The 14,408-nt window shown below is 36.6% G+C and overlaps 2 protein-coding genes across 4 annotated transcripts; one reads left to right on the plus strand and one right to left on the minus strand.

Moving 5' to 3' along the window:
• Window positions 1–743: 743 nt before the first annotated feature.
• LOC126794447 (uncharacterized) lies at window positions 744–6,799 on the minus strand. 3 transcript variants are annotated; one of them, XR_007672151.1, is made up of 13 exons: window positions 6,668–6,799; window positions 6,211–6,316; window positions 5,362–5,434; window positions 5,058–5,168; window positions 4,725–4,841; window positions 3,935–4,291; window positions 3,323–3,645; window positions 2,659–2,758; window positions 2,513–2,572; window positions 2,239–2,325; window positions 1,904–2,044; window positions 958–1,425; window positions 815–855 (listed from the first exon to the last, which is right to left on the minus strand). XR_007672151.1 is itself a non-coding variant. In XM_050521165.1 (12 exons), the coding sequence occupies exons 4-12, from the start codon at window positions 5,091–5,093 to the stop codon at window positions 1,099–1,101; spliced, it is 1,548 nt and encodes a 515-aa protein (XP_050377122.1). In that variant the 5' UTR covers window positions 5,094–5,168; window positions 5,362–5,434; window positions 6,211–6,316; window positions 6,668–6,799; the 3' UTR covers window positions 744–1,098. The 3 variants fall into 3 exon arrangements, 2 of the variants coding, with proteins under 2 accessions (XP_050377122.1, XP_050377123.1); XM_050521165.1 differs by having other exon boundaries at window positions 744–1,425; XM_050521166.1 differs by lacking the exons at window positions 5,058–5,168; window positions 5,362–5,434; window positions 6,211–6,316; window positions 6,668–6,799 and having other exon boundaries at window positions 744–1,425; window positions 3,935–4,254; window positions 4,725–4,809.
• A 5,233-nt stretch (window positions 6,800–12,032) lies between these two features.
• On the plus strand, window positions 12,033–13,562 carry LOC126793555 (probable aquaporin TIP-type RB7-5A). Its single transcript, XM_050520108.1, has 3 exons — window positions 12,033–12,235; window positions 12,629–12,876; window positions 12,990–13,562. The coding sequence occupies exons 1-3, from the start codon at window positions 12,109–12,111 to the stop codon at window positions 13,362–13,364; spliced, it is 750 nt and encodes a 249-aa protein (XP_050376065.1). The 5' UTR covers window positions 12,033–12,108; the 3' UTR covers window positions 13,365–13,562.
• The last annotated feature ends 846 nt before the right edge of the window (window positions 13,563–14,408 follow it).

The raw sequence follows: 14,408 nt of genomic DNA on the forward strand, positions 1-14,408 counted from the left end.
TGTGGATTAATTGATGGACCCATGCGACGTGGATAAGAATTTCTTTCTTCTTTTGTTTTGTTCAGGTGAGAGTTGGGCTTTCACTTGAGCCTGAAAGAGTTCCATCTACTAAACACCAGTCACACCTACTTCAAAAATCCAGTGTGATACAATTAGTTATTGTGAAATCTCATCATCGGTAAACATTATAGTTTCATATTAGTTAACGTGACACTATACATATCGTTTACGTTGGGACTATACCATTATTAATAAGAATGTGTATGGTACTGTATTGTTGCTTTTAGAATGAGGGTAGTTGGAAACTATGCCATAGTTGGAAGCTAACAAATGTAGGCATGTTGGAAATGAAATGATTTAGCTGCCACCCGCCGAGTTGTTGCGTCATTTCTCGTGTAATTTTCGTAGTTCCGATATTGTGATTCCTCCTTATGATAGGGGTTTGGTTATGCTATCGGGGCTAACTCCAACTCTTTTTTGGCCCTTGACGTTATCATCGATCAACCATATATGCTGCCTTGCATTACATGATGATGATTTGCTCTGCCCATCACAATAGCGTAAAGATGTTACCATTCTATAGAGCTACAGGAATAAAGCTTGCCAGGCAAAAGTTCTTACCATGCTTGCCGTCTCTTTCGCACTGAAGTTTAGAGCTGCAACTCTGGCATAAGGAGGAAATGAGTAACTAAATTAGGAACAAATAAAATGAGATTAGTAAAAAGAGTGCCGCACGCAAAATGAGGGGCACTTACTATCTTTAACTGCAATAGAACTTAAGAGAGATGATGCTACGACATTATATACACCAGTCTCCCATTTACAAATGAAGGTCTGGAATTGAAACTACAACAGCTGCAAGCCTCAAGTGACGTTAATTAACTGTGTTAGATTGAACCCTATTAGGTTCATACAAAGCTCTTCTGAGCGGGAAGCTAGGATTCTAGGGACACATACATAGTGGTATTGAAATAAGATCAGATGCAGAAGAAGATTGTAGCCCGCTAGTGCTCATTGACCAGTGTAGTGAGCTATTAGCACCCTCAAATCTGACAAAGTTCAGAAACTTTTTTTCGCAGCATTGAGAAGACTCACAAGTCACAACCACCATGGTTTCTCTGCTAGATCCTTTGGGAACACGTATCGGAACCTTGAATTGTAAGGCAACCACTCTATAATCTGAGATGCTTTCTTACTGGATTTAAGATCAATGCATTTTCTAATTGAATCCTGAAGCTTCTTATCAACATTGTCAGTGACCCATTTGAGAAGATCATCAGTGCTAAAAGACGCTTCCCTTGAAAATCTTTCAAGCATCTTTGGTAGAAAAACTATCGACTTCTTTACCACTGCATTTGCTCTGATGAACTCGTTCTTTGCTTCTTCAAGCTCATCTCTAACATTTGAGGCTGTGTAGACTTTTAACTACCAGTAATAGACAGATCAGTTTGGATGTGTTTTGAAGAATGAATCCAATGATGAATGAAGCATATTGATAGTAAAAAATTTAATTAGATGCTTCTCAAAGATGATAAGAAAGACAAAGCGAACAGAAATTTCAAGGGGAAATCATGCCATAAATAGACTAATGATTGTTCCTATGTGATGGGCATGATAATAGGTTTCATACCAGTGGGCTTCTCTTGTATTCAGTATTGGAAGAAAAATAAAGTATTGCATTGTCCTTTGTTTCTATTTTCTTTTTCCAATTATATTTTCCACATTTTGGATGATTTTAATTGAAGTATCTTTGACTAAAAGAGAAAGAAAGACAACACAACACTACTAAAAGAACAAATCTGTGGACCAATAGGTAAGATCTCTAGTAATAGTTCATAAATTCTTCAGACAAACAGTGTAGCCTATCATTGTAAAACAAAAACGCAAACAGCAAAGAAGTTACCGCAGGATCAGAAAAAGCTCCGGTACACAGAGCAAAGCAAACAAGAGGTTCAGAAACTGGGAGACTCAATTTTGAATTTCGAAGCTGTCTGTCTTCGCCAAACTTCTTCCTCAAGGCAGTTGAAAGGAATGTTTGAAGCCACTGTTATCAAAGAAGCAGATTACTGAAAAGATATTTAATATGGTGTTTTTACTTTATATTTAAAATACCAAAGAAAAGAAAACCCACGGTTTAAGCCATCATTCAAGACGAGCTACCTGAGTTGCCTACCCAAATATTATTAATATAAGGAATACATCAAATAATATTTCTGAAAATAAGAGTCTGGTGAGTACCCATCCCATCCTGGGTGTTTGGAAGCCAAATATGGATTCCTCTATGGCATTTGCGCTGATGACAATGCCCCCAATGTTGTAAGCAGCCTGCACTATACCAGAAGTTCATCATCTATCATTCTTTCATCCAAAAAAACACCTTCTGGGCTGAAGAGTGGGGTCTATCCAATTAGCTTGAGAAGAAAGTATTCATTTATAGATGCAGTGTTTGTTTGTTTTTTTTTTTTTTTTTGGGATGCAACAACACCAGTTAACTAGCAAGTTATAGAACTACCTTATGGAACAAAGCCAACCTTCTTAAAGAGCTGTTGGGAATTCCATATGCCAAATAAGCCTGCATCAAGGTAAAGAGAATTTTATAAACAGTTAAATTGCAATTCTAATAGAGAGAGAAACAATGGTTGGTTAAGAGTTATTTACATGCATAAGCAAAGCATTGTAAACATTGATCCAAAATGCAATTTGAGCATTCAACTCCATCTGAGTGACATCCACCTTTTCCAGTTGCTCGACCAACATTCTGAGATGGAAATAGAAGCTTGTAATGTCAAAACTACTAGCAAATAAACATAAGAGGAAATCAAGTACATGTGTTCAGAGACACATACATACCTTGAACTATATGTGTCACATAAAGAATATTAATGTTTGTATGGGTCAAGAGTACACACATAATGTGCTCCAAAAGCTCATAAATCCATTCTTTAATTAGATAGTGCTAGATTTACTGGTTGCACTCTATTGTGCTTCATCACCATAATCTGAGATTTTTATCTTTTTAGTGGACTTACTCTTAAGCCAAACAACCACAGAGAAACAGAAACAGCCTGAAGTCAAACATGTCAGGGATTTGTAAAACAATGTAAAAGGATTCTACTGATGATGCTAGTCACCAAAACAAATGCACTAACCTGAATTTAGAGGAGTTGACAAACACTAGGTCCAATACTGTCATACTTAATCCTTAAATCCCCAGTAAAAACATATACAACACCTCCCTCCTTTCACTTATGCTATAACAGTTGTATGACTTTGCTAACTATTTATAGTCTATAGATGAATTGTACAGAAGTTTGGAACCAACCTATAATTATTAATGGCATAAGAAGCATGAGAAGATTTTCTCTTAACGGTTGATATCCAAGATATTTCTACCATAGATTGTCCAGACCAATCTTGGGAATCTTCAGTATTATGTGAAGGCTGTAAAACATTAGTAGATGACCTCGACTGCAAAGGCGATTGCTTTTTCTCAATCTTCTCAGAGGCTGCACTGCAAAGCCAACAGTAAACTAGAGACATACACCTGACCATCTCCTCAGCTAACCTGCTAGGGCACTGGTGGAGATGATCCTTCAGAGTTCGCAGCATAGAAGCTTTCTCCAGGACTGGAACCCTTTGATGAACCTGCAAAAGAAAAATGATAAATGCATCGACAAACATATAGCAGATATGACCAAACAGTTTTATGAAGCACATGCTAGTTTCCTGTCATAGAAATCACCATAACCCACATGTTAAAAACTCTGTTAACCATTTTAACGAAGAGTGAACAGAAAATTTTAATAACTATCTTCACATTTCAGCAAATTTAATATTTTGAACATACAAGTCATATTGTGTGCTAAAGAGTATCTTCAACAAGACAACACAGATATTAACAAATGTTCAACTGTAACCAAAACTTATGATATACCTTTTCTACCTTCGAAAGGTTTGAACGAGTCTTTGCATAATCAGTGTCACTTTTGCTACTAGATAGTGGAGTATGACTAGTCTTGGAAGTTTTTTTTCCCCAGTCGTCTGTGGCAACTAGAGTTCTGAAATGCCGGAAAGGAAAATTTTTTGCGGAACAAAATGCACTTGAAATGACACTGGGATGTTTCCTGGATCCATTTTTCATTTGAGTAGGGGAAACAACAAGTGAGTTCTGCTCCGAAGGTGGCTTACTAACACACTGTTCAAAAATACTCCTGTAGAGAGATAGAACATGCTGCTCGCGATTTGCAACTTCTTCTTCAAGTAATTCAATTTCAGAGATCAATTCCTTCGTCTAACGAAACAATTTATGGTTATGTTCTGCTTCGACGGAAAAGATTTGCAGTACAAGTAAGGAAGGGTGTTGGGTGTGTACGTATACTAAGCAACATGATTGTGCTAAGAGGACCAGGTTCTATATATTAAGTTCAAACACATGAGAAAAACTCAAAAGGAAAAAATGGAGCACAGATAAAAGTTTTACAACAGTGTATCAAAGTTCAATTATATGTAAACTTATCATAGCTATGAGACAGTTGCGTAAATTTCTCAAAAATCAAGCATCACATTCATTAGGGTTGACAAATGGTATATGTACCATTGTTCTGATGCTGGATCAATGCATAGATATCTCAATAATCAGACTTGAACTAATATAAGCTGTAAAATTGGTGTCCTTGTCAATATGCACAGCACTAATAGATAATCTAATAAAGGCTAGTAATTACCTGAACAGAAAAATGTCTGTGTCCAGGCGATAGAGTACTTGAAGCTCGGCCCATTGCCCTCTCAAGCATGTTACGCATAGATTTCTCTTCCCGCAAGCGTAACTGAAGCTGTTCAATCTGCAAATGGTGTATAATTATCAACAAATTATTTTCTGGTCAGATAAGAGATAGAAAATTGGGAATTCCGCAGTCTCAACAGTCATCACTTGCAACAACTTTCTAGTAAAAGATATCCGAATATACAACTACGTTAATGTGAGCCCCCACTTCATGCTATAGAAAGATTCATCTAACACAATGCTGAAAGAGACAGAAACCAAATCCATTTCTTACATCTTTTTCCAGGGACGCTCTATGGGTCGATGACATATTCTTGTTAAGATAAATAGGATGGTCGTGCCAAGGACTTTGTCCGGTAGAAGCACTTGTTGAAGGTGATGAAACCTATAAAGCACGTTCAGAAAATAGTAAATTATATCAGATTTTAATAACTCTAAAGATTAGAAATACGGTTAAATCTGTGGTCATTAAATGAATTTACACATGTTCAAGTTTGATTATAACAACATAGCAGGAGTCCTACATACATTTAAACCCTGAGAAGTGAGAACAATATTATTTTGTTATGTGGTCTCACCTGTCTTTCATTCTTGTTTTTCTTCCTGGAACTTACTCGGCCTCTTGTAATACCAAAATTCCTGTCAGAAGCACTGGAAGGGAAATAAATAAAGAAATATACGTCAAATGTGACTGCTGTTAACTTCTAATAAGCATGGTAAGAGGCAAAGCTCAATATATTCAATCTTATAGAGACTCATAAGTTACAACTGTAGATTACGAACAGCTCAACCAAAATGTTCTGATGGTCACTAATTTCTTTCATACTAAAAGTGTAGAACACGAATCTACGAATCTATACTCTTAAATTTCGACATTCTTTATTCACAACCAAATATAAGTAAACAGGTGGATTAAGAACGAGCAGACTGCAGAGAGCACCATGTGGAATACTCTCTAATCCTTACACCCTTGAAGAATAATAGAAGATCACATGCTGATATACTTTAACGGATCAGAGCATTTATCGCCTTAAGTTGGACCAAGAGGTTATAAACTGACATTAAGTTCTCTGAATATTAATTTCTTAATTGCATTGCATACTGTACTATCCATCCATTTAGTACTTGCCAATCTCCTCACACACTACCTAATTTATCTCCCAATTTGACAATAGAGACATCAGAATTCCTCGACTTCTCGATTTGAAACTAAGAAATATATGATGCCAAAACTCAAATAGTCAAATCCCTCCAAAGGGTTTTCTTTCTAAGTTTCCATGGTATGAAAGTGAAAACAATCCCATCTAATACAGAGATCTTAAGACCTAAACTGAATGAAATCTGAAAAAGGCATGCAAACATCCATCTTTAAATTATATATAGTCATGATAGTAGTCACAACAATCATCAGAGTGGTAAATCTATACCTTTTGGAGCGCCTGTGTTGGGATATATGAACATCTGAGCATGGCCCAGAATCTCCATTCTCTCTATTCCCACCTGCTTGTTCTTGAAACCCATCTTTCTCACCAACTGTGTTACAGACAGAACCCACCATTCTAAATCTTAATAATCATAAAACCCATAAAGCACTCACCCACTTCTCATAAACTATTCAGCTACCCAATCAATCTAATCAAGAACAACACCTGGTGACACAGAGTGTAAACCAGCCACTCATAATGTGATAAACATGGTGCAGTGGGTGTGCGGAATAAAGAAAGAATCCGTGTGAAAAATAAGGTAGTTCCTGAATGGGAAATGAATGAATGAATTTAAAGCTTGAAACTTTGAATGATTGTGTGTGGAATCTAAGAGAAAACTCAAACAATGAATATATTCTTAACAGAAATTAAGTGTGTGAAGTATAATCTAGTAATTTACCAAAGGCAGCTGCAGAGAATTAAATTTCTTCAGTTTCGGGTTGTTGAGGGCATTGAATTTGCTCCTGATCTGATGGAGTCAAGTCTCTGAGTAGTGTGTTTGAAATGAAAGAGAAAGGGGTTGCAGACTGCTCTCTCTGACTCTCTCCCTCTCTCTGTGGGCCTGGGGATGGTGATGGGTACTGGCTAGTAGGCTCACTTCCCGCCAGAACCATTCATGGCCTGCCACATTTCTGCTACGCATTTCAACTCTTGAATATCAAGTAGGGATTTTTTCTACCGAGTTTATTCGATTAAATTGCGAATGATGATGTCGATTCCCGGCAATTCAATTTGAAGAGAAGGAACTAGTCATCAACTCATAACGTTGTACACCTATATATGGATTCATCGGTTTCATTCACCATAAGTCAATAAAGCTCGAACTCTAATCACCATAATTGTCATTTTTTATGAGTTACTAATAAACAGATAATCTAGAGAGCCACAACTCACAATACGTTCTAATAATCTTTAACCGAATGAAACACACTTGGAAAATTTCAAATTTCAACAGAGGGTAAGGTTGGGGGTAAGGGTCATCATTTGGCCCGTGGGTAGCCCGGCCCAAGCCCCGTCCCGGCCCGGTCAAAGCCCAACCCTATGTGTATAAGGCCAGGTAGAGGCCGAGGGTTCAAAACTTCAGCCCGGTCAAAGCTCAACTCTATGTGTATAAGGCCATATAGAGGCCGAGGGTTCAAAGCTTCGACCCGGCCCAAAGCCCGGCCCGTTGAAGCTCATAAGGAAAAAACCCGGCCCGGCCTAGCCTTAAAAAGCTCAATCATTTTTAAAATTAATAATTTTATATTTATTTATTATATATGTTAATTAGTTTAATTATTTAGTTATATTTCTTATTTTTTGTACTATGTTTAGTTAAATAATTATCATATTCTATTTTTTTATATTTGGTTATAAAAAAATATACATTACATATAAATATAATGGGACTCGCCCGGAAAAGCCCGTAAGACCCGGGCCCGTGTGTAGTCCGCGGGCCTCGATTTGATTAGTAAGTCCGGCCGGAAAAATTCAAAAAAAATCGTCAAAACCCAGCCCGGCCCATTGCCGACCCTTAGGCTGGGGTCTGTTGATGCATAATTTGCATCAATTTTATTGTAATATTAACATTGTAATCGTAAGTTGTAAAAGGAGTTAGTAAGTAATATTGTGTTCAATGTTATAACCGAGTTGATAAAGTTCTTAATATTAGAGGACTCCATTGGAATGGTCACATTTTTTAGTTTAGACTAATTAGTTTAATTGGTCATTTTCTCCTAAAATTTTAGCGTGTCAAATATGGATAAGATTAGACAGCGACTATATTGAATTGAAGGTGTCAAAAGGGCCTGGCCCGTTTTAAGCGGGCTAAAACCGTGCTCGTGCAATGTTCGAGCCGGCCTATGGCTCATATATATGTCGGGCCAGGAAACGAGTCGGCCTGACCTATTAGCATTCTATGACACAATTGAAATAAAAAATATTATATACTTAGAATATTTATTTTATATAACTATTTAGAATAGTAAATATAAATAAAATACTACAACATATTTCATAATCTTATTTGTAAAATGTTACGTATGTCAAAACAATGACGTTTTCTTCATTACTTTGATAATATTTGTGAAAAGTTGTAGTTAAAATAATAAAATAATCAAGCGATTTTAATTAAAAAAATCTATTACTCGAGTCTAATAATGATAATTATTTAAATATTTATATAAATAATATAAAATTATGTATATAACGGGTTGGCCCATGAATTTATCGTGCGCGGACCGTGTCGGTCTAAAAACGTACTCGAGCCGGGCCAGGCCCATAGGCCAAAATATCTCGTTCCGGCCCATTATAATAATAGGGTCGGGTCGGGCCGGGTTCGAGCTTTTGGGCCCATTTGCCACCTCTATATTGAATTAAAGTTTTTTGTTGACCAGGGCCTGTTTTGTACTAGGCATGTGACCGGTTCTAAAATACTGATTTTTTTCTGGAACCAAAACCAGAATCGAAAAAGAAAAAACGGTCCGGATTTAGCACAATTTGCTCCTGAAACCGGAATCGAATCATAAATAACGGGTCGGTTTTCGGGTTTTTACGATTCCAAAAGTTTACTGTAATATATATTTATCTCCAAGCCTTAAACAATAACCATATAAAATGTCAACTTCAAAATGAAAATACAGAACGTCAACAACCTCTTTAGTACAATTACCCAATGATCAACAATTAACATACTCAATTATTTCAAAAGGAATTGAGAGAGTGATAGAGACTGCAAACCTACAATAATTTAGATTTTAGGGAGTAACAAAATAATAGAGGAAATTAGGGCATAAGGCAAATCGAATATGGTTTTTTAGTTTATATAATGATTAGTCGGAGTATAAAAAGTAAAGAAAAAAAAATGATGAGGAATGCGGCGACGAAGATGTTTATTTTAAGGGTTTTTCTTATATAGTTTTAAATACTCGATTCTAACAGTTTCAAAATCATTTTCAAAAATATGAACCGGAATCAGATCGAATCGGTTGTTTCGGTGCGGTTCCTTTAGGGTTAGTAATTTATTTATTTTTTGAATCAAATCGAATAGACCATTTCGGTGCGGTTCTAAATAGTCTCGGGTCTAAAGTCTTAGACCTATTTTGTACAATAATGCATACCCACTTATTTGACTAATTCCCGAAACCCCATATTCCTACCACCAAAGTGATGAATAACCCATAAGTTATTAAATACATCGCATGGAAACAATTAATATTGATATAACGTATACAGTTGATAGCAAGCAAGATGTATTTCTTCTAACATTTTTCTTTGCTCGATGAATTCTTCGATTTGCCTCGTGGCATAAAAACATTAATATCGATATAACATATAAGAATTAATTTCAGTTTATTCCTCTAAACTTTACACTCAAAATCAGTTCACTCATAAAGTTTTATTTTAATCAGTTTTCCCCTTAAAACTTTTATAAGAGATAAAAAGACAAAATTCAGATTTTTTTGGTTCAAATCCGATCAAAAACTATTAAAATGAGGTTTCAAATCATAAATGCAAGACCAAAATAAAATTTCCAATAATTTCACAACAACACTAAAGCTTAAAAATTAGGTTTCGTAGCATAATTATCGATATAATACATATAAAAATTTGAATTTTGTCATTGTATGATGTTTTTTAAAAGTATAAGGGATAAACTTATTAAACTAAAAATTTAAAGAATGAGCTGATTTTAGGTGTTTAAGGAGGTAAACTGAAATTAATTCTAACATACAAAGTTGATATCGATATTAATTGCATGATATTCTGTGATTGATGTTTTGTTGACAGTGCATCATCGAATTTGCATGGTACGATCGATCTCGTACTTAAGCTGGGTGAAATAGTTTTTTTTTTAATGTCTGATGAACTAAGATTAATTGATGACTGATGAGGCACTCCCAATAGATCGAGGGTTTGATTTCCGGTCAACTGATTGATGAGCCACATCAAATTTTTGGCCAAATTACTATGCCCAAATAGTAATATGAGTAATTCAAGTAAATAAATTGGGTCGGGAAATAACATTGAGTACGAAATTGAGAATCACCAAGACGCAACAGCTAGCTAACTAGCTAGCATGCGATTTCATTCATGCATCCAATAAATTAGTAAATTAACATCATTTATTTCCAATCATGAACGATCGCTCACTTGAAGTAAAGCACGAACCCAGCTGAGGTGGGCAGACTCGTGGTATAAACACGATCAGCAAGCTGCATGTTCATGTCCTCAATTTGGATGAGCTAAATCGTGCTCAACTCAATACAATACAAACTAAGCGAAATCCGGAACTTGTTTACATCCCTAGCTACCTCCTTCCAATATCGTTAATTATTGTAATAGAGGTGAGGACGATCATTGTTAACACCTCTCCCTCACATGACATTTCCCGGCGAACCTCCTCCCATTATGGTTGCCGGACCGGCGGGAGAGGACTCAACTCAATGAGATGCCAAGCTGACATGACCTGCCACATAATCTCCAGTTCATGCGCTGTCATCGGCGCCATCTAAGTAGCTCGCTAGAACAATAAACGCACAGTGCTCAGACATGTTTTCCCACATCGAGAATATGGAATTGCATTTATCTCAATGTGCTTATAAAGACCTGCCAGAAATCTCCTAAAAATAGTAATGTATTCCTAAGTCCTTAATTCATGAACTTGAATTCCGTTGTAGATACTAACTTAAGATTTGGATGGTCAAAGGTCGGTGCACTATTGGCCATTTGACTTGACATATGTTATGTGCAAGTCATATTGAACTAATACATCGGAATACATGCTATGAGGCGCATGATCCCCGGATTCAACACTTGTAACAACATATTATACGAGAGCTACATAATAGAGATATACCTCTTCGCCCCCACTCGAATATTTATTGAAAGAAAAGAAGAAATATAGTCATGTCTTCCTAACTAAAATAATAAATCAATAACATATTTCGAAAAAACAAACATTGTAGCAAGTGTTACTCTTAAGTAATTTTATTAATTTATTTTATTATTAAATATGAATAAATATATAATGACAATACTGCCCCTTAAATGCATGACATGTGACTTAAAATTAGATTGAAAACATTAAATTTAACGGATATGGTGCAAATCAGCAATTTTTACCAAGTTTAAGAGGTAAATTGACTCAAATGCAAGTTCGGGGTGTAAATCGGCAATTTTTACCAAATTTAGGAGGTAAATTGATTCAAATGCAAATTCGGGGTGTAAATTGGCAATTAAGACCAAATTTAGAGTGCAAATCGGCATTTTTGCCTATGCACCATTATAAGAAGTACTTTTAGTTATCTAGAAGTGCTTTTGACACTTGCTAGTTTCCAAAGCATTTCCGATACACAGGTGTCTTGAACAATATGTTCTTATATCACACACCACCTACAACGTATAAAGGAAAATAACATAATATACCTCAAACTAATCACTAATAATGTAGTATAATGTTCATGGCCTCGATCATGTACACTCCATAAGAATTAACATGCTTATCTCCTAAGATTATAATACTCATTGTCGGTTCGTAATTAATACCAATTAAACTTAATTGTCCTATCTTCATAATGCCTACATAATATAATCTTAGCACATAAACTATAGAAATGGCGGTTGGTCGGCGGCCAGTCGGACAATGACAACCAATTCATGGGTCCGTCCTCTATGATTGCCGCCGGCTGAATTGGACGTTCTTACATAGTACCTACTACTACTAAGCACTATATTGTCTATATATATAGTCTATTCTCAAAGGGTGAAATGCATCTACCAAAACCTCGAGCTCTTCGAGTTTAAGTTGGCTTAGAATTTTGATTTGATTCATTTCATTAGTGTTTTTCCGGTGATCAAACAATGGTGAAAATTGCTTTTGGTAGCTTCGGTGACTCCTTCAGTGTTGGCTCCCTCAAGTCCTACCTAGCTGAGTTCATCGCTACCCTTCTTTTCGTGTTTGCTGGCGTTGGTTCTGCCATTGCTTATGGTAAGTTCAGAGCTGGGGTATAAAGTGGCAATGCACGGTTTCATCTAAAAGAATAATGACCGTCATTTATGTTTATTAAAATTCTTACACAACTATACATATGCAACGCAAGTTTTACATATGATTGTTTCGAGCTCAAAAACCCAATCGAGTATGTAACTACGTTCCTATAAGGTGCTAACCATGAGAGAGAAGTTGTATATATACAAGGGTTCATTGTACTATCCAAGATACTACATGCATGATATTACTCATGTAAAACATGTTATATGAGTGATGAGTTTGAATTTATACAAGTATGTCCAAACCTCCTCAAGTATCCTTGATTTTTTTTTTTTGAGAAATAAACCCTTCTTGTATAATCAAATCTAAGTCTTTGACATGCATGTGTAGGTAAGCTGACAACAGATGCAGCTTTAGACCCACCCGGCCTAGTCGCCGTGGCCGTCGCCCATGCGTTTGCTCTGTTTGTTGGGGTCTCCGTCGCAGCAAACATCTCCGGTGGCCATTTGAACCCAGCTGTCACTTTCGGATTGGCTGTAGGAGGCAATATCACCGTCCTCACCGGCATTTTCTACTGGATTGCTCAGCTCTTGGGCTCCACCGCCGCTTGCTTTCTCCTCAAGTTTGTCACCAGCGAGGTATATTTTCTGGAACAAATGTTATGTAGGAGTATAGTAATTTTTTGTTTGGCCAAGTAATTTTGGTCTTGGCCAAACTCTAATTTTCTTACTTAATTGCTTTTAATTTGCAGAGTGTGCCAACCCATGGACTTGCTTCTGGTGTAGGAGCTATTGAGGGTGTTGTGTTTGAAATCATCATAACCTTTGGCCTAGTCTACACTGTCTATGCCACAGCCGCAGACCCCAAGAAGGGTTCACTTGGAACCATAGCACCCATTGCAATAGGGTTCATTGTTGGTGCCAACATACTAGCGGCCGGACCGTTCAGCGGTGGATCCATGAACCCAGCTCGCTCATTCGGTCCGGCCGTTGTCAGCGGAGACTTCGCCTACAACTGGATCTATTGGGTTGGCCCATTAATTGGTGGAGGTTTGGCTGGCTTGGTCTATGGTGACATTTTCATTGGATCATACTCCGCAGTCCCAGTTTCAGAAGATTATGCCTAAGGGATCGGTTTTGTTTGGAGCCTTCTTCAAGTTATTTGCCTTTTGATTTTCTTATTGAGCATTTGGATTGTATGTACTTGTTAGGCCAATGGGAAAGAAAACTTGGAGCCGTTAATAATTTGTAAATAAGAAATCGGTTTTGTGAACAATGGGTCTCAACAAGTCTTCTGTAGAAGTAAAAATAACAAGTCTTATGAATCCGCTAAGCTCACACTTTACTTATTGCATTAACTTCATGAATAACAATCGAGCGGGACATAGAGCCTTGACCTCAAGCATCACAACAATCATCATAGCATACGACTTGGACAATTATCAAATGCTTAAGCTAGCAGACTGATTGGATGTCTCTATCTTGATAGAGGGGTTTGATTCTAACACATCACTATGAAAGTGACTATCATCTACATGTTTGATGCAAAGTGCTGTTCTTATTTGAGAGGATTAACACTAGTTTGTTAATTTCGATAATTTTTCACATCTAGTTCGTGGATTGTTGAATTGGACATATCTCTTCTATTAGCATGTAGAGTTAGAGCTTTATAATTATTAAAAAGCTAGAGCTTTATAATTATTAAAAAACTAGAGTTTTATAATTATTAATTAGATGGATCACGATGAATGTCAATGGGGTAACAGTGGGTGGAAAATGACAGGAGAACAACATAGTTCCTTTCACCATACAGTATTGGCTTTACTTTTATATCATAATAATGGCCTTGGCTAATCAAATGAATTAATTAGTAACTATTTTTTTGGATTCGTTATGCCTTCGGAGATTAAATGTCTCATTTGTGTTATTGAGAATAAAGTAATGATTATTGCCCTTGAGCATTCTTTGTTCTTATGTGTATCTTTGCTTTTGAGATGTCATCCGACACAAATTGGGATGCCTTTGGTACTCCATTGAATTTACAACTTAGCAATGTTTTGCTCGCAATTTATCATATAGCTCGGGATTCATGCTCTCTGTCCTCATCCGATGCAAGTTCTCTTTCAATAAACAGATCCTATCTTAGAGCATCCGCACCGGCGAGCTTCTGC

The sequence above is a fragment of the Argentina anserina genome, chromosome 5 (assembly GCF_933775445.1).
Source record: "Argentina anserina chromosome 5, drPotAnse1.1, whole genome shotgun sequence".
In the NCBI taxonomy this organism is placed as follows: Eukaryota; Viridiplantae; Streptophyta; class Magnoliopsida; order Rosales; family Rosaceae; genus Argentina; species Argentina anserina.